The sequence below is a fragment of the Bubalus bubalis genome, chromosome 9, assembly GCF_019923935.1.
Source record: "Bubalus bubalis isolate 160015118507 breed Murrah chromosome 9, NDDB_SH_1, whole genome shotgun sequence".
Classification (NCBI taxonomy): Eukaryota; Metazoa; Chordata; class Mammalia; order Artiodactyla; family Bovidae; genus Bubalus; species Bubalus bubalis.
Genome location: NC_059165.1, coordinates 65,231,776 through 65,252,077, shown reverse-complemented (window position 1 = coordinate 65,252,077; position 20,302 = coordinate 65,231,776). Strand labels below are relative to the sequence as shown.

General features: G+C 41.3%; 2 protein-coding genes across 7 annotated transcripts in view; one reads left to right on the top strand and one right to left on the bottom strand.

Moving 5' to 3' along the window:
- Positions 1-2,650, top strand: part of TCF7 (transcription factor 7) — a 32,034-nt gene extending 29,384 nt beyond the window's left edge. For 2 of the 6 annotated variants that reach the window (XM_044947656.2, XM_044947658.2), the window contains one exon: positions 1,024-2,650. In XM_044947656.2, the coding sequence (XP_044803591.2) occupies positions 1,024-1,456 (433 nt within the window). In that variant the 3' untranslated portion in view covers positions 1,457-2,650. Of the gene's footprint in view, positions 1-1,000 lie in introns of all 6 variants that reach the window. The other 4 variants (XM_025292699.3, XM_025292701.3, XM_044947657.2 and 1 more) reach the window with 3 other exon arrangements.
- A 4,403-nt stretch (positions 2,651-7,053) lies between these two features.
- Positions 7,054-19,469, bottom strand: SKP1 (S-phase kinase associated protein 1). Its single transcript, XM_006042808.4, has 6 exons — positions 19,312-19,469; positions 16,043-16,139; positions 12,065-12,138; positions 9,185-9,328; positions 8,100-8,240; positions 7,054-7,474 (listed from the first exon to the last, which is right to left on the bottom strand). The coding sequence occupies exons 2-6, from the start codon at positions 16,137-16,139 to the stop codon at positions 7,439-7,441; spliced, it is 492 nt and encodes a 163-aa protein (XP_006042870.1). The 5' UTR covers positions 19,312-19,469; the 3' UTR covers positions 7,054-7,438.
- Between the last annotated feature and the right edge of the window lie 833 nt (positions 19,470-20,302).

The window sequence follows — 20,302 nt, the reverse complement described above, 5'->3', positions numbered from 1 at the left end:
GGAAAGGCAGGCTTAAAAGGCATCTCTGGTGCCTGGTGCCCGGTGCCCAGGGGTCCCTGGTAATGGATGTGCTAATCAGGCCGAGCAGGTCCGTATTAGACAAATCTCACACACAGCATTTAAGTGGCTCAAGCCCCTGTCCCCAGGCCTCAGCGTCATTGTGGACCACCAGCTCCCTCACGTCAAATTGGGATCCCTGTTGTACCACACTGAGCCTCATATCTAAGAACAACAAAGTAGTACTGTAGTAGAGAATAACCTGAATAAGGTAAATGCCCAATGGCCATGTGACCTACTGAGACCAGAGGTAGGGAGAGGTGAACACAGGTACCCCTGGCACCCATACTCAGATCCTATGGCATTAAACCTGTGTTTCAGCATACAATATTTGTATATGGGAAAAGAAAATATACCTACCAAATGGCTCAGGCCTGGCCTATATTAGGCTCAGGCAGTAAGTTCACTGACTCTAGGGAATACTTGTTCAGCCCTGAAGGGTACCCCCACGTTCCCTGTCCAAGAACAAAGAGGAATTTGGGGGAGTAAGTGTGTGTACATATGTACACATGATGGGAGGCAGCCTTGTCCTCAAACAGAAAATAAGATGGTAGGAATGGGTGAGACAATTCCCTTTCTTCCCCTTCTCTGCTCCTAGCGTAGCTCTAAGTATTTGGAATGCTCAGGGCTAGAAGCCACAAGCACACATTAATCAGATCTGAGCTTCACAGACATGTGAAGCAGAGCTGCAGCAGCCTAGACTAGGAGACAGCTGTCCTGGAAGATAGCAGGCAGCCCACACATGGAGCTACAAAAGGTCCCTGTGCCATCTAGTGGCTCTGTTGGGAACTGCACCTGTCCACGGTCTGGGCCAGGCCCAGCAGTTGTCAGGCTAAGTCCTAAGGCATAGGCATATGTATGTAAGTCATGGGGAGATAGGCCTGTGCAAGGACAGCATTTTTTGGTTGTGGTGTATGACTATGAATTCACCCTCTGTTTACAGATAACTCTCTTCACTATTCCTAGGAGGAAAAAGAAATGCATTCGGTACTTACCCGGAGAAGGCCGCTGCCCCAGCCCCGTTCCTTCCGATGACAGTGCTCTAGGCTGCCCCAGGTCCCCAACTCCCCAGGATTCGCCCTCGTACCTCCTGCTGCCCCACCTCCCCACAGAACTGCTTGCTAGCCCTGCAGAATCGGCGCCTACATCACCAGGCCTCTCAGCCACTCTCAGCCTCTCAGCCCCCTCAGAGCGACCAGCAGAGTACACAGGTACAGCAACAGGAATCTCAGAGACAGGCATCCTAGCATGCACAAGACACATGGCTTCCTCCAGGGGCTCACCCTCTGAGAGGATACGACAGAGTCCCAAAGCAGGTGGAAACCGGCCAGGGGGCTTGTTGGCTCCCTCTCACAGCTCAGGCCCTGGAGATATCAGAGTCTGCACAACTTCTGCCTAACCTGGGGCCATCAATCTAAACTGCTCCAAGTGATGGGAAGCAGATCTGTGTTGTGTCATTTCATCAGGGGCATCCCCCATGCCTGTGGCAGGCTCCCTCCCTGTCTTGACAGCCAGGTGCCCCTGCCCCCCTTGCTTTTCCTCCATAGGTCATAGGTGGACTGGACTGAGCCCAGCTGCTTTCCCTCCACCACTGCCCCACCTTCCCTGTACCAGATACTTCATGGACCAAGAACCAGCTGGTTTACCAAACAACATGTAAGCATGGTCACAACCACAAAGCTCAAGATGACAGTGCTTCTCTCTTAAGGGCCTGGAGAAGCCCTGTTTACAGAAAACCATCTGCTATCTGTAAGCTGAACCAAGGGAAGCTTCTTCCCACATTCTCTTTAGCAGCTTTCAATAAGTGAATGGAATAGGTTAGATTTAGGCCTATCAGCCCGGCAACAGGAATAACCTGACACTACCTTACAGGCAAGTGTGGGTGGTGAGTGTTTGTGGCTATAGTTCAAATTACTTGGAAATGTTTCCTGAGAAATTCAACCACCTAAGAAGCCCTGATACCTAATGCCCTAGTCACTGGTTCAAGTCAGCTGTGGCTCAAAACCAGTGTGCATCCTTCCCCACTTCTGAGAGCCTTGTCCGATCCAATTCCAGCTTATCCACATCAGTCTAGCCAGCTCTTTAGACAGTTGTAAGATAGGGCAAATCAAACCTCAGGACAGCCAGTACCTATTTTCCAGCATGTAAGCAGGCCAGCTTCAGTTTCCCTATGGGGCTGCAGGAAGGAAGACCATACAACTAAAGCAGGAGCCCAGAAAACCTCTAGTGGTGAACATCGGGTTTTCACCACAGCCTACTTTAACCCATTTCTGAGCCAAGCTTCAACCCTGAGCCTTAAAAAACACACGTTTTAATTTAATTTAGTTTTGTTTTCTTTTTGCCTCCACTTCACTGTACGTAGCCTGAATCCAAAGAGAAAGGGCTATCCTTGTACCCACACACACCCCTCAACAAAAGCCTAGTTCCTACGTTAGCCACTGGCTTCTCAGAATCCAAAGATCGTATGTTCTAGTGTAGTGCTGCAAGACGTCTTGACAGAAAAAGGACCATTGTAATATTCAAGATATTTTTGTATTGTTAATGCATATCACAGAAAAACTTTGATATGAGAATAAAGATACTTTTTACTGGGTTTCTTTTTCAAATCCTGCCTCTGAACAATAAGCTGTTTCACTGACAGTATGCCACTTGTTTCTTTTCCACAGTCACAAAACTGTGGGTTTCTTCTCTATTATGTTACACATGTTCAAGACCTTGAGCCAGGGATTTACTCTGGTCACTCTCCTTAAGGGACTTGGGGCCTGCTCCAACCTAGAGAGCTCATGCTAGGTGTACAGCCCCTATTCCAAGCTGTGATCTTAACCCCGCTAGTCCTCTGACCTCACACTGATGCAGGCACAGGCCAACCTGCATCCATTGCTTATATGGGGATGGATTGGAAACTGCCACCCACAGCCCCTAAGTCAACCCAACCAGAAACAGGCACACATTACTGGGCTTAATTTCCCTCTGAAGGCAAAGAAAAGACAAGTGCATATCCTATTCTAAGGAAAACATGAACACAAAGCAATCTTTTGTAAGTTGGTATTCTCGTAAAATCCAAAAGATGGATATTTTAAGCACCCTTTCCTCCCAAAGACCGACAAGATGCGTGATGTATTTCCTGAAGTATTCATTTTATACAAAACCTCTGAAGTTACAGAGCCAGCTCAAAAGGTCAGTCAACCATTAGATACAAATGTTGACCAAGAAGTGTATCACAATAGCCAGCGGCTGGGCCACCATCATGTTTTACAATTTTCACTTAATGCGGTTAATTTTTTGGATTTTATGTTTTAAAATATAAAGTCATCTTCCAGGGTAGTATCATTGAAGTAGGCCACTGGAAGTTGTAATCCTAGACTTGCTTTTTTCTGGGTGCTAGAGGAGACCAGCCATTCTCTTGACATCTGTCCCATTTAAAGAAATCCACTCTGGCTACTGGCCTAGTTGTTTCAAAAAACTGCATTTTAACCAAGGCTTATGCAAGACCAGGTTGCTGCATCTGATCTGGTGTCTTATTTAAGAGCACACAGGATACATAACAATGCACTCTTTGTGTATGTGAGAGTAAAGAGGAGAGCTTTGGCAACATTCTTAAAATTGAACCAGCCTTAAAAATAAAAATGAAAAAAAAACCCTGACTTCAAAGAGGAAACTCAAATCCTCAGAGATCATACCAGCACATTCCTGTGAGGCCACAGGGTGACTTGACAGAGTGTACCCTCAAATTCAATTTCAAATACCACAGCAGTCCCACCTCATTTCCAGCCAAAACCTAGTCATTTTCTGAGATATTTCTGAGACACCCGAACTTCCCTTACAGATTCCTAGACAACTGGCAGATTTGCTTGAAATACAGAGCTTTGTTCCAACCCCTGCTAAAGCTGCTCCCCTGCCCTCTTGGGCTTAGAACACTCAGTGAGGGCTCCGCCCAGCAAGCCAGCAGAATCTCCCCAAGCCTCCCAAATTGACGACATTTCCCCCTCTATAGGAAGCCCTGTGGCTTAACTTCAGAACTGTAACTACACTTTGAACAGCCCAGAAGCCATGCTGCCCAACCTTATTCAGTGTTTAGTAAGCCTGGCTAAAGAAGGCCAGAATGGTTCTCTACACTGTTCTAAAAAAGAAAGGCTATTAGTCCCTGCATGTAATTCTAGGGGGAAAAAACTGCACAAAGAGTGGGCAAGGGTAACACAGACTTGCCAGGCCTGTAAGATGTGAAACCAAAAACTAATTCATTATATTAAAAAAGCTAAACTGCCTTTTCTGTCAGGTTAGAAAAGCTGTTTTACTGTAACTGTTTCAAGTCTCTAGAGAGCTTTAAGAGTTCACCATAGGGGCTTCCCAGGCGGCGCAAGTGGTAAAGAACCCGCCTGCCTATGCAGGAGACGGGGATTTGATGCCTATCTTGCGAAGATCCCCTGAGGGCACGGCAAATGCCTAGAGAACCCTTTGGACAGAGGAGCCTGGAGGGCTACAGTCTATGGGGTCACAAAGACTCAGACAAAACTGAGCACGCTCACACACACATGGGTTCTTGAAACAGAGCCAGTCACCAAAGCAGAACAGGTTCCTAGGTTGTGTCACCCCCCAATCCCAACTATTCTAATCACCTATTTCAGACCTCAAATTACCATGGACCTCAGGCTCTCTATATTGGTCTGCTTGTCCACAATGGGCAGTGGGGGGTCTCAGAGGAGCCGTAACTGAATATACTCAGAGAGTACAGCAGGGAGAGGTACAACAGAGATGGGGACAGTCCCACTAATAAAAGCCCAGCCTAGGTCCAAAGAGATGTTGAAGAATAGTATGGGATTGTACAGAATGGAGTTAACTGGAAAGGGCAAATTCTGTCCAAGGGGTAAGAATGAGTCTATGCCTACTGGCCCCCATGAGTTAGAGAAAAGGGGAGGAGAAAATTAAATTTGTGAGCTATCTCAAACTACCAAGAAAACTTCATATGCCCTGAGTCACATGCCCAGTGACTCACTGCCACCATCCTTCTCCAGCTAGTTCCAGACCAAGAATTAGCATGACATCATGCGGTCCAACAAGTTACAATATAGATTTTGCTTAATTAATTCCAGCAGCAGGTATGTTGGAACAATTGTAGAATAAACAAATGACAGTATAATGCCACTCTGGGATCTCTAACTTTTATAAGGGATACCTCTGTGAATCTTTGGAAAAATATCAAAACTAATATCTATTTTGTATATTAAAGATGGACTTATGAAGGCAAGCTAATAATAGCACTTCAAAAAAGGTTAAGAATTCTTAGAGGGCATATATCCTTAACCAGCAACTCACCAACAGCATTACACTGCAGGGAGCTACTGTTTTCAACTTATCCAAAACCACATAGGTCCTAAGAAGCAGAGGCAGGACTCCAGCCTCACAGCTTGACTTCATACTACAGTATTAGCTCAGAATAACTCGGAAATGAGAAGGCAGACAGGTTGACAGGTTTGTTGTTATGCTGTGGGAAAGGGCCCCTCACTTTCTTTGGATAAAAATGAGAGGCTGGAAAACTGGTAGACACATTCAAGAAATAATGAGTATACAGCAGAAAGAGGGAAAAGGTTAGGGAAGTGCTGCAGCCAGTTTGAAGGGTCTCTTAATAATGTCCATAAATTGCCTGTTTTCTTAAATGAGCTGTCAGATCTCTATTAATCATGATTTAAAGACTGTGGTCAAGGTCTACAGAAAGGAAGGGAACAATCATATTGTCTGTCCACTCAATCTTAAATATTCAGAAAGACCTTTCTCTTCTGGGAAACAGAAATGAGATACTCTAGCTAGACTGAATGCTGCTACCTTCCCCACTAAAACCAGCACAAATGGAAAAATAGCTTAATCCAGAAGTAATCAAAGGGTTGGCATTCTTTTTCTGTGAAGGGCCATAGAGTAAATATTTTAGGCTTTTTGGTCAGGTATAGTCTTTGGTGTGTCAATTATTCCTCTGGAGAAGGAAATGGCACCCCACTGCAGTATTCTTGCCTGGAGAATCCCATGGACAGAGGAGCCTGGCAGGCTATGTAGAGTCACAAAGAGTCAGATATGACTGAGCACACACACACTATTGTAGAAGTAGATATGAGACAAACAGATGAAATAAAGGCAAACTACTGTTTAGTAATGATCTGAGCCACAAGAGCTACACGAAGGGAACACATTAAAACAGAATACAGATAATTCTAAAGTAAGAAAAACAGGGAGCACAAGGAAGAAAGAAAATTAAAAATTTGTGAGCTATCTCAAACTACCAAGAAAAACTTAATTCAACCGTAGGTGAGAGGCTGGAAACCAGAGCAGAGCAGTTTGGCGTACACCAGTAAAAAACAGCCAGTGGTTCCCCTGAATGGTATCAATGACAATTAGAAGAGGCAGAGGTCTATCAGAACCTTAGTTATGTAAGCAGCCTCCAGAGAACTAGGACAAGAACTGCCTCCAAGTCTTTTCCAACTAAACAACCACACACAAATTTAACTCTTTCAATATTAAGTAAAGAGAAACATTTAAATACACAAAAAGCAAACCATTTACTACCTACTAGGTAACTTTATTGAAAGTATCTTGCATTCATGACGGATGCTTTCTGGGTTATGCCACACATTTTAACATTAAAGGTTAAATTATTTTCTACATGCAAGTAGTATGAATAGTTTTCCCCACATGGGATCACTGATTATAAAAAGATGACACACCATATAGGCTATCTTTTTTAACTGAAAAGCTAGCAAACTAATTATTATATCTCCTCCCAAACCACTAACTGAGTAGTAACTGAGCCTTCAAAGCTGAGAGGATTAAAAATGCAAAAATAAGCCCTCAGACCCAATTAAGGAAGCCCTGCTACATACAGGCTAATGAATACCAGGGGTATTTACTCCTCCAGGAAGATTAAAGACACTCTGATAACCCCACTCAAACCATTTACCTCAAGTAGCCTTTATCCAGTTTCCAGTTGAATAAACATAATACGTTGTTAAATTCTATTTCAGAAGGTTTTTTGCAAGTTGCTTTATTTACAACGCCAACTTTAAAAGTCACTGAACTAAAATTAACTGGACAATAAACTAGGCAGAAATTGCTTTACAAAAAGGGAAAGCCCAAAATGCCACTTTCTATAGGGAACCCACAGTTCAATTTTATTCAGAGCAAAGAAAAGAAACTTTCAATCACACTAGAAGAAACTGGGCCTTAAGTTTGGGAACTGTACTGAAACTACACATGCAATGAGGACAACATTCTGCTGATACAATTGACTTGCTGCTGCATTTGTTGATTCTTTTTCTAATATTAACAATTATAAACAAAGCAGTGCAACTAGTATTTGGAATAATCCTTACAGTGTTACAGCGTTAGACACGAAATTTCACTTCTCCTCACACCACTGGTTCTCTTTGCGTACCTAGAAGAGACACATATAAGGAAGTACCTTAAGTAGTCTTTACTAAAACCACTACCTAATGATTCATCAATAGCCTGTGAGGTAGGTTAGAAAGACAGACTGAAAACTAGTTAAAAAACAAACAAACAAACAGGTTAAGAGTATACTTTCAGGTTGCCATTCTTTCCTTCCTGAGTTTTTTTATTGTGCCCTGCTGAAATTATCAAAAAAAGCAAAGACAATTGGCAATTACAGCTTTAGTTATGACCTGTGTCAACAAAATCATTCTGATCTATTCATTTCTTCTCAGTACACTAGTTATCCTGGCATACAATCCATAGGGCCTGCTCTTCTGAAGTAAAATACTGATGGTTTATATGTAAGGTCCCAGGTCCAAAACTAGTAACTGCTAAGGAACAAACATCAAACTGCACTATAAGAACTAATTGTTCTTATGCTTATAAAAGATCAGTATCATCTAAGTGCTTAGATTAAGAGACCAGTATATTTTTAGCATACCAAAGGGACCTATTTTCCCTCAAGTAAGGTAAAGACTCCTTGATATAAACACCTCTATTCCTAGCATGCTATGGGTTTTTTGTTTCTTTAAAAGCATTTGATTAAGAACAAGCTGTTAGCTACCTACCTGGGCTTCCTCTTCTTCAGTAAAATCATTTTTGATATTGAATGTCTTTCGAATCTCCTCAGGAGTTTTGCCCTTGATCATATTAGCAACAGTCTTGCAGGTAACATCAAGCAAACCTTTGATGTCTAAGTAGTTTGCTGCCTGTAAAGTAATTGTCATTTTTATTATATACTTGATGCTTTAAATCAAATCCAAAGTTAGTGACTAACAATGAACATCTAATTCAGCTTAAAAAGCTAGTCAATTTTAGGAAATTAAAGACTTTGTTAAATCTTAAAGCCCAAAACAGGTCTATCTTGGAAGTATATACCTCAAAGCATATTCCGCTGTCGTTAGTCTTCTACATCCTTGTGGATTCTGTCTGTTTCACCAGAGACAGATGTTGAGATCTCAACTGAGATTACAATTGTGATTGTGGATTTACATACTTATCCTTCTACTGGTTTTGTTTCACTTTCTAGAAATTCTGCTCTTAAAAGTACAAAAACATTTAGGATTCCTATGTCCTCTTAAATAATGAACAGATCCTTTATCATCATATAGTGAACCTCTTTAATCCTTTCATTCTTCACCCTGAAATCTAATATAGTCACTCTAGTTTTCTTTTGGTTATTACTGTTAGCATATTTTTTCCACCGTTTATAAACTTAATTGTGTCTTTATATTCAAAGTGAGTTTTTCTGGTAAAAATAGCTAAGTCTTATTTTTCTATCCAATTACTTGTGGTGACCATTTACATCTTTTTATTCTGGTAAAAAGTCACATAATATAAAACATACTACTTTAACCATATTTAACTGCACAGTTCAAGGGCACTAACTACATTTACCCTGCTGTGCAACTCTCACCATCTTCTATTTCCTGAATTTTTCACTTTCCTAAACTGAAACTGTGTCCTCATTAAACATTTAATTCTCCATTCTCCCTCCCCACAGACCATTTACATTTAACGTGGTTATTGATATGTAGATTTAAATATAGCACTGCACAAGTTTAAAGTTAAAATTCAGTATCAATGAATGTAACAAATGAAAAGTGCTAAAGGTTATGCCAAAAATATCCTATACTATGCATTAAAAACATACCAATATAAGTTCAAAGAGTGTCCCTTGGTCAACTTTCAGGAATTCTTGATCCCAAACAGGTATATCATCTGTTCGTTTTTCTTTGTTCTCATCATCCTCAGGAGGAGGAGGATCATCCTTGTGGTGGGTGCACCACTGAATGACCTACAACATAAAAAGTTTATTCTTATGTGGCATTTTATAACAAGGTACTTCCACTGCTGGGGCAAGTTCATTCCTACACAGGGACTGGCTATATGTCAGCTTGAATAAAGTTAGTAGCCAAGCTTGACAATCACAACCCTAGAGGATGGAAGATCTTATATAACAGCAAACCAGTAAGGACCTAACAGAAGCAGAAGAGATTAAGAAAAGGTGGCAAGAACACACAGAAGAACTGTACAAAAAAGGTCTTAATTATCCAGATAACCACGGTGGTGTGGTTAGAGTTAGACATCCTGGAGTCTGAAAGTCAAGTGGGCCTTAGGAACAATTACTATGAACAAAGCTAGTGGGGGTGATGGAATTCAAGCTGAGCTATTTCAAATTCTAAAAGATGATGTTGTTAAAGTGCTGCACTCAACCAGCAAATCTATAAAACTCAGCAAAGCCTACAGGACCAGAAAAGGTCAATTTTCATTCCAATCCCAAAGAAAGGCAATGACAAAGAAATGTTCAAACTACTGTACAATTGCATTCATTTCACAGGCTAGCAAGGTTATGCTCAAAATCCTTCAGGCTAGGCTTCGGCAGTATGTGAACTGAGAACTTCCAGAAATACAAGTTGAATTTAGAAAAGGCAGAAGAACCAAACTGCCAACATTCGCTGCCTTATGGTGAAAGCAAGAGAATTCCAGAAAAACATCTACTGCTGCTTCAATAACTACACTAAAGCCTTTGAGTATGTGGATTGTAACAAACTGGAAAATTCTTAGAGCAATGGGAGTACCAGATCCCCTTACCTGTCTCTTGAGAAACCTGTATGCGGGTCAAGAAGCAACAGTTAGAACCAGATATGGAGCAACTGGTTCAAAAATGGAAAAGGAGTAGAACAAGGCTGTATATTGCCACCCTGCTTATTTAACTTATATGCAAAGTATATCATGTGAAATGTCAGGCTAGATGAATCACAATCTGGAATAAAGATTGCTGTGAGAAATATCAAGAACCTCAGATATGCACATGATACCACTCTAATGACAGATAGTCTCTCGGTGAGGGTGAAAGAGGAGAGTGAAAAAACCGGCTTGAAACTCAATACTCAAAAAACTAAGATCATGGCATCTGGTCCCATCACTTCGTGGCAAATAAAAGGGAAAAATGTGGAAGCAGTGACAGATTTTATTTTCTTGGGCTCCAAAATCATTGCAGCCATGAAATTAAAAGATGCTTGCTCCTTGGAAGAAAAGCTATGACAAACCCAGACAGCGTATTAAAAATCAGAGACATCACTTTGCCAACAAAACTGCTGCTTTTGAATTGTGATGCTGGAGAAGACTCTTGAGAGAAGATCAAACCAGTCAATCCTAAAGGAAATCAACCCTGAATATTCATTAGCTAAAGAAAATCAATCCTGAATACTCATTAGAAGGACTGATGCTGAAACTGAAGCTCCAATACTGTGGCCACTTGATGTGGAAGAGCTGACTCACTGGAAAAGACCCTGATGCTGGGAAAGATTAAAGAGGCAAAAGGAGGATGGGGCGGCAGAGGATGAGATGGTTAGATAGTATCACTGACTCATGAATTTGAGCAAACTCCAGGAGATAGTGGGCTTCCCAGATGGCTCAGTAAAGAATCTGTTTGCAGTGCAGGAGATCTGGGTTCAATTCCTGAGTCGGGAAGGTCTCTGGAGAAGGGAATGGCAACCCATTTCAGTATTCTTGCCTGGAAAATTCCATGGACAGAAGAGCCTGGCAGGCTACAGTTCACAAAGTTGTAAAGAGTTGGACATGACTGAGCAACGAACTCTTTCCAAGAGACAGTGTAGGACAGAGGAGCCTGGAGGCTCCAAGAGGTTGCAATGAGTAGACACGACTTTGTGACTGAACAAAAAGCAATGTGGTCAAAAAAATTCATTAAGAACTCCTATAAAGTCTATTAGACTATAAAACACATTAACCTGGAAAACATTATGCAAAGTGAAATAAGCCAGACACAAAGAATATTCTAAGATCCCATTTTTAAAAGATACCCAGTACAGTCAAATTCATACACGGAACACAGAATAGTGATTTTAAGACAATTTTTACCTACACTAGGGACATTAAAAAGACTGGTAACAGCCAATCACAGTGAGAATATGGAAAAATATGCAGTATAGCTGCATCTCATGCCAAGCTCAAGAGAACACATAAAATCCAACTGTGTATGGTTAATGACTCTGAAAACTCCTTAAGAAGGGACCAATTGGAACCAACTATTCCCATCTCTAAGCCTAGCCAGTTTTCCCCCTAGTGTAGAAACTGGATGCCGTTTCTTCAGAAGAGCATTCAATTACACAGCAGGCTCTATTAAGAAGCCACACTCCCTGAAACACTAATATGTAGATGGATGTTTATGCATAGGATAAGGTGATCAACTGAGAAAAAAACAAACCAAAAAAAAAGCACGTATCATGTTCTCAAACTCCTTTTGAGGCACACCTACTCAGTAGACAAGCAATCAAAAATATTTTCCTTTTTGCTAACCTTATACTATCATATATCAATAATTCAAATCTGCTAATGAAAAAGACATCTTAAATATTCACAGGGTTGGTTAACAAAACAAATACCTTAGTCATAATCTTACGATAGCTTTTTTTTAAGAACACTATGTATCTCTATAAAAAGATCACCAAGATATTGCTAATTAAAAAAAGGATACATATGTATTCACATGTATAGTTTGCTCCCTTACCTTTTTCAATATTGCTGCATTAACATTTGGCAAGGGGACTGGATCATCATCTCCTTCATCATCCATTCCCAAATCTAAGAAAACAAGCGGGGAGTTGCCATTATTATCTAACTCCATTATAACAATCAGGCTGCTTCAAACAAATAATTTGCAAGACAAGTTTATCTGAAAGACTCAAAAAAGTATTTTACTTATTAAAACAAGTTCACCCAAAACTATATTAAAACGTGTGAGTTAACAAATACAGGAATATTATATAAGTAGAGTTCTTAATTAGGAAAAGTGATTTAATAAGTGGGATAACTGGCAACCACTTGGGAAAAAATAAAAGCCAGACTCCTACCCTTACTCTTGATACCAAACTCTCTAGATGGAGATCATTTAGGAAAATAAAACAATGTGAATTATTGTTTTACTTCTCAGAATGGTATGTTAAAATTTGAAGCCCAAATATGTACACACACACACACAACAGATTATGCAGCCACTGACAAAAACAATGCAGGCAGCTCCACACTTACTGGTATGATTCAATATTAAAGTAATATACAGGTTTCTCTAACAAAAAAGTCTTTCATGGTTTCTGTAAGGCAAGAATTTTAAAAAGATAGGGTTTTTCTGGAATGACTCAGGAAGTGAATGATTTTCCCAAATTATGTTATTCCTATTCCCAAGCTTTAAAGCATTCTTTTGTGGCATCTTATATCAGAATTATTTTAGTATGAAACTTTATTCCAAAGAACAGCAGTGTCTCAGTTTCTTGGTAGAATAGTTGTTTGGTATTTCTTTGGACGAAAAATTTCTCTGAATGTATCAACTAAACATCATATGGCACGTTGGGGACACAGGCTTCCAGATGTCATCATAACTTTCAGATTACCAAAGTGGATGCTGAGCTCCAAAGAAAAACTTAAAATCTGTATGTTACTCAGATTCTAAGAAAGAATGTTTTTCAAACCAAATGGGTCTGTCTTCCAGAGTTGCCAAAGAAACGTGTAACGGTGCCAAGATTAAGTCAAAAGTTACTGCATCGCTATACTGGTTGTTTCACAGCATCAGTTATGCTGACAGGGCTCAAACTTCTGAGTCCCTAATTTACAGCTATCCTAGGCAGTGAAGAATTAGCTACAAATATCCAACGAAATCAGAACTGTAGGTGGGAATTGATGCGTAAATCATTCTTAACACTATAAGACTAGCTGAGGTAACCAAGGAATGAACGAGTATTGATATAGTTAAGAGGTACAATGATTAAGCAAATCCTGGAGGCTGAAGGCTTTAAAAATGGGGAGATAGGATGTGAGTGAGGAAAGTAGTAAGTATCCTGAATGCCAAATCTAGAAGGGACTGATCAAATGCCAGAAGCTCTCAGTAAGTATAGATGAGAACTGAAATGATGCACCTGACAACATGGAGCTCAATGAGCTTTCTCCAATCAAGTGGTAAAGATGAGAGTAGATTCAAAAAGCATCCTATTTTCCTGTATGCGTGCATTCACTCATCTCCCCTCTGCTCTCCACCAATGCCTTTCCCTGATCCCATCTCTGAGAGTAAAACTACAAAATGACAATATTTCAATTTGGATCAAACCACTTACCCTTTTCTTGAACTAGTATGAAATATTTTTAAATCAGAGGCGAGAGAAAGAAGTTCTACTATGTAATATACATGTGGTTTTGGGAGTGAACATATTACAGGAAATGCAGAAGACCAGCTTGTTCAGAAGATACAAATGTTATTTGGAAGCCTTAATTCATGTTAGAAATAAGGGCCTTATAGTTGTCAATGATCCACTTCTCTAGCATTTAAACCAAGCATTTGCAATGTTTTTTTGCTAACAGAAGGCTCAAGTACCAACAGTCATTCCTTTAAGCTATTTAGTTTCAAGAATGTCTGAAAAACACTTGTATCCTGATACCACACTCTGGACCTGAAGAAATCAGTCAATTCATGTGTACACACAACACTTTCACTTCTGATTTTACAGTGATTAGATTTCATTTCAATTCACTCCAGTCCTCAAGAGACTAGATTTCTACATAAACCACTGGTACTTTAGATGAAGCCATTCACCTCCAAAGCCCAAAGGCTATGGGAAGAAATGAACTGTTGCTGTCTACTATTCACTTGCTTCAGTGATCAAAGTTGACATGGAAAACCCAAGAAGTCCTATGTTCGTTCTACCTGGCAAATGCTTCTTTGAAGCAGCAAAGGACCGATTAGGGTGCCAGGCACCAACTAAGATGAAGTAAAGAACACTTTCATTGCCAAAGCCAAGTATTTAGGCAGTAATTCTGGTATCAATTTCTACATCTTCTAGATAAAGCCTTACTCATCTGCCTTTAGGAATACTTGGTTAGCTTTCACACTCCTATGTGACCATACCACAGTTCTTCATTCAACACGTACTTGGTGAACAGTGATTGTGGGATGTATCAAGGGATTTACAACTTAACTGAAGTAATCCATATAAGTTAACCAGTGTACAGGACTGGTTAACCACATAGTTAAGTGCCACATAATTGTTGTCAATTACCAAACTAAAAAACTGAAAAATCTGAAAGTATGTTATTTTATTTTCTTTTAAAAAAACACAAGACAAACCTTCTGCCTCTCAGCTTCCATCTCTACCACACCTAGTATCTGACTTGTTAGAAGTCTAAATTATCTCTGAAATCCTAACTGATCAGTCTTCAATCTGATAATCCTCCCTTTTCCCTTGGCTTTCACAAATCCTACTACAGGTTCTCCATTTCTGACTTTTCCACTCCTAACACCCTACCCTGCCTCAATATAGCCACTTGCCAATCTCATTTACTTACACACACACACACACACACACACACCCCATACAAAGTAAGTCGATCTCCAGTGATCTATAACTCAGGGACCAAGAGCCAACAGTCAATTGACCAGTAGGTTATTACAAAGATCTTTTGAGCGAATCTCTTACACAACATGTTCAAGCTCAAAGTCATTTCCTTTCCATTCCCCTCAAACTTGTTACTCAGCTCTATCAAGTACAGAATCACAATCACAATCCCAGCAAAAAACCCTCAAATTTTAAACACATCCTGTCTCAGTTTACCTCAGAATGCTCTGCCAAAACATCTTTACTAGTTTGAAGTATCACCTCACTAGGACTACACACTATACTCTCTCCACAAGCCTAAAGAATAACAGCAGCCAAGATGTTTCCATAGCACCGCTTGGACTAATGCATTAATTATATCATGTGACCGTTGAGTATCCATAAATTTTGGTATTCACAGAGGGTCCTGAAACCAATCCCTTGCAGATATGGGGACAACTGTACTAAAGAACATTTTTGCCACTCTAAGTATTTTTCTCCACCAGTTCTAGAAACTGATTTGTGTATCTCCATATATTATTGATGTCTACCAACCCACTGATATTAGTAAGAGATCCATGTTAATAGTAAAAGTTTTAAAACGCTTCAGGATTTGTTTTCTTGCCTTCTTTATGTAGTGTTCATGCTCTGCAGTTTCAAAGGAATGACAAAATAAAAGGGAAAACTTGGTTTAAAAAAAACACCTTGGTTTTTTTTAACTTGGTTTACAATCTACTCAGCTTACTCCCTCTGTTGAAACAAGGTGTTCTATTTAACTACCATATATAAGGTATCTTTTTACAAAGGCTTTAGTTTTTGCCATTAGAAATGTGAATGCAAATTTCCTTGGAAGAGAAATGAGCCATTATCTGAGTCTTGGAAATCATGTCCATTAGGCATTATTAATAGCCTACGATATTATCTACTTAATAAGAGAAAAAACTAACTCAGAAAATGCTGAAAAAATGACCTCTATCAGATAGATGTAGTTTAGAAAGAAAAAACGTTACCTCTTCATACCCTTGAGCAATTTTGACAGAATGTTACTTCCAGACTATGTTTACAGGTTATATCAAACTACGTATTTCTTCCCCTTTTCCCCGACCCAGGTTTTCTAATAAACTTACCTTCCAACATAGTCTTGATGGTCACAGATTGTTTTGCAATTTCAACATCAACTTCGAATATCTCTCCATCAGAACTCTGCAACTTAATTGAAGGCATCTAAAAAAAGGTATTATACTGAATTTGAAATTTAATGGAGAAGGAAATGGCAACCCACTCCAGTATTCTTGCCTGGAAAATCTCATGGACAGATGAGCCTGGCGGACTAGTGTCTGGCATCGCAGAGTCGTACACAACTTAGCAACTGAACAACAACACACAATCAGGCAGATGGTGATTTGGGTAAATAGTTCTTGATGGAATGTGACATAAAATGAAGAGTGAAGTGACCTAGCAATATGGAATACAGAGTTTTTTAAGAAATTAACATTTGTGTATAGAATAATAATTGCAAATATTCAAACAATAAAGTCCATGGCTAAAGAAAAAAAAAAAGAAATTTAAGAGATAATACTTCTATATGGCATTTCATCAACTGTAGCCTGTTAGAGCCCTTCCAACTCATTAACCATAAAATCCTAAGGACCTATAGTATATAACACTATAAACACTCTGATTATTCACAGGCTAGCACACAAAGGTAGAAACCTTTTTTCTAAGTATAACTCCTAGGTACAGAAGCTTTTAACACCTGCTCTCACTGGTTTAAGATTTAGAATAAATAATTTATAATTCTGATGCAAAATACATCTAAAATGGACTTACTGACTCTGCCTTTCTGCTCTCACTGACTACCCTATTTGAATAGTTAACTGCCACTATTAACCACCTGCACACCTGAGATCAGATCAGATCAGTCGCTCAGTCGTGTCGGACTCTTTGCGACCCCATGAATCGCAGCACGCCAGGCCTCCCTGTCCATCACCAACTCCCGGAGTTCACTCAGACTCAAGTCCATCGAGTCAGTGATGCCATCCAGCCATCTCATCCTCTGTCGTCCCCTTCTCCTCCTGCCCCCAATCCCTCCCAAAGCTACCAAATAAGATAGTAATTTTCCCAGCAGTAAGACTTATCAGTGAAAAATGAGTTCAGATCGAAAGAGTAGATCAGGATATACTTATGTTTGGATCAATGCAAGACCATATACAAGTGAATATAATATTTAATAAGCAGATGTTGTCCTAATGACTTAAACATAATAACTTAAATTTTCTTTTTATCTTTCATTACTGACTGTCCAGGTATCCCCAGTTTGAGATCTTCCAAAATCCTCAGAGTAATAACCTATTATTTGCTCCAAAAAAAATTTATTAACTCAACGTTATGAGTCATTAGGAAAAGGACACCTCTTACATAAAATTAAACAATTCAAAAGAGCTGAATTGTGGCAAAAAAATTTTTTTAAAAAAACCTCTTTAAAATTGAAACGTTCTAAGCTTCTAAGCCAGCAATTTCTTACCATCTTCAGATTTTTGGGTGAGTGGTTCAGGGAAGAGGGTAATGGCAGCAATACCTGACCCTAAAAATTCAAGACCTCTTTCAATTTCAAGTATAAATTTTTCAATCCTGTGACATCATTACAACTTAAAAACATAGAATTTGACACTGAAAACACCGACTGAACCTTTGTTAAGGTCCCAAGACTTAAAACCCATTAAAACACTTAAAATATTCATTCTGCTTTCCCCAGATAAGTATCCCCATTTCCCAAAGAGACAAATTAGCACAAGGAAGCAAAAAGGTAAAGTTATCTTAAAACCAGCCATTGAAATACCCAGCTCTCCCTCATCCATGGTTGGAGAGAATCAGATTTCATTTTTCATTTCACAAATACGTCTGTTTTCTCCATGTTGCTCAGTACCTGCCAATAATGCAGTTGTCAAGTTCCATGGGTAAAGACCCAGAGCAGAGGACCTTCTCTGTAACAAGGTGCTAACAAAAGGTATCCCCCAAAGAAGTATTTTAATGTAAGTTCAATTTCTAATTATGAAACATTCTTTGTTGTTGTTTTTTTTACTTTCCATGTACTGGAGCGAAAATTATTAGACAACCCCAAGTCCGGCAAAACAGCTGATAAAATTACGTTTAAGCATATTTCAAATAACTTTAGATAAACAGCAAGATCTGCTTACTCACAGTCAAATTCGTGTATTAGGTTACTTTTAAAGGAGTTGAGATCTTACTCAACAGCAAGGAAGCAATCGCTTAATCTGTAATTCGATGCCCTTTTTAACACTAAACTTGATACTCAAATTTTTTTAGGGTTAAACATCTGGAATTCAGAGCAAAATTTAATAATGGATGAAATTTTGTTTGAAATGCTTTCAAGACTATTCCTTCAATTCCTTATGCTCCGGTATTTGTAAATTAAATCACCCTCTATGAGGTGGGTTTTATAGAGGAAAAAGAGGAAAAAACCTGTTTTAAGTGACTCGGAATTCTAACACCTTTTAGGGGGTAGAATTAAACCTGCATTGCTCTATAACACAGAAACCTTCTACTATAATAAGGCTCTGATGAAAAAAATTCATGACCCCAAATCTAAGCCTGAAGTCTCCATGAAAAAGTGAACCAAAGCAGGGAATGAATATCCCTTCAAAAAAAAGCCAGGCACCTGGAGTTAACGCACCTAAAAAACCACACCACTATGACGATGGCATCTGCTATTACAACAACCGTTTCAGCAATCCCTAGCTGTGGTAAAACAGAAATATTCGGAAGGAGCAGGCGGCTCTCTGGTCAAGATTCGGTCCCAGCAGTTAGGTAGGACTGGTGACTAGTGACGCCAGATAAACGGGCGAGAAAGGATGTGAACCAAGAATCCAGCGTTCCCGGACTACCACTGCCACGCTCGCTCCGGACACCAAAACAATAAACATGGACACACGCCCACACTCACGACAGCCCCTGGAACTCCATTAAAAGCCCCACCGCCACCCTCGCCCTGGGTCCTGGGGCCGGCAGGCTTACGGACAAGGGAGGCCCCCGGCCCTAGACTGGGCCTGCAGCCGAACACCGCAGCGGCTGATGGTCGCCCCGTGGAGAGGAGGCCCAATCCCAGGCTCGACTCGCACCTTCTCCCTCCCGCCCGCCGGGCACTCACGGGGGCGCGGTGAAGACGCGCGACTAGAGGCCGCCTCCTCGAGTCGAACCAAGGGATGGGAGAACTGGGCCCGCTGGCACCTCCCGGAGAATAGGGGTCGACAACTGTTCCACCAGGCCTGAGGTGAGGCCAGGCCCAGGTGCCTCCCGCCTTCAGCTGGCCAAAGCCCTAACGGTATGACCACCAGCTCGCAACCCGCCCCTTCCAGCCCCGTCGGCGTCCACTTACGGTGTTAGGTCTCAAGGAGATGGCGGGCCGGAGGCTGAAGTGAGCAGGGCAACGTCGTCAAACAGCAACACTGAACAGCGGAGAACAAGGCCACTACAGCGCAGCGGGGCGGCGAGGCGTCGACCTTTATAGGAGCGGGCGCAGGCGCCGAGGACCCTGGGGCCCGTGACGTCACAGAACCGGCGGGGCTGGCCGGCGAGATCGCCTGAAGGCAGGCGGAGGCCAACGGGACGGGCAAGGTGGAGACGCGGCTGGGCGAGGTCCGGCGGGCCTTGATTCTCACCCACTTCCTCGAAAGCTCGGCTCGCTCTCCTCAAAGCAGGAACGGCGGACTGGCTGCGGTAAATCACGGTCTGCAGGGGTCCTTCAGGCGGGGATGTCCTAAACTGAATTAAAGACCCAGGTCTTGAAAAGCCTAAAAGCCACGGGCGTAGGGGAAGGAGGGGGAAGGGAGTGAACTGGGAGGAGAAGGGTGGGATAGAGGTGGGGAAGCGGGGTTTGAGGGAGGGAGAGGTGTTCTTGGGTGGGTGATGTTTGGGAGGGGCTGTGACTCCCTTGCAGGGTAGGGAAACTGGGACTCAGAATGGAGCTGGCGTTTCCAGGCAGCGTTGTGAGATTCTGCTTAGGGCCTCCGTGCCCTCCCCTGAACCTAACACGAGTTACCTCACTCTTCACAATAATCCATATGGTGAAATATCGTTATTCCCTTTTTTATTTGTGAGGGAACAGGTTCAGAACGAGGCAGTGCAAGGAGTTTTTGATACTCTTAACCCGTATTTCCTGCCAAGGACTTCTGAAGAGGCCTCTAGTCCAAAATAAACAGGGAGAGCCCAAGTCTAGAGTGGAGGTCTCAACCGGTGAACATCCGTTCTGCATAAGTGTATTGAGCCTGGGGCGGGAGTTGGGGGGTGGGGGTGAGGACTGGAATGGGGAAGAGCTCTGCAGCAAACTAGGCAGCCACAGCCCAACCCGCTCTGAACACTTGTGTGGG

Excerpts from the sequence above, each read along its gene's own strand:
- SKP1 (XM_006042808.4), bottom strand. The coding sequence starts at position 16,139 with ATGCCTTCAATTAAGTTGCAGAGTTCTGATGGAGAGATATTCGAAGTT. Across the intron at positions 12,139-16,042 it reads CATCAAGACTATGTTGGAAG|ATTTGGGAATGGATGATGAA; the intron begins GTAAGTTTATTA and ends TTGTTTTCTTAG. Across the intron at positions 8,241-9,184 it reads CACTCTTTGAACTTATATTG|GCAGCAAACTACTTAGACAT; the intron begins GTATGTTTTTAA and ends ATTACTTTACAG.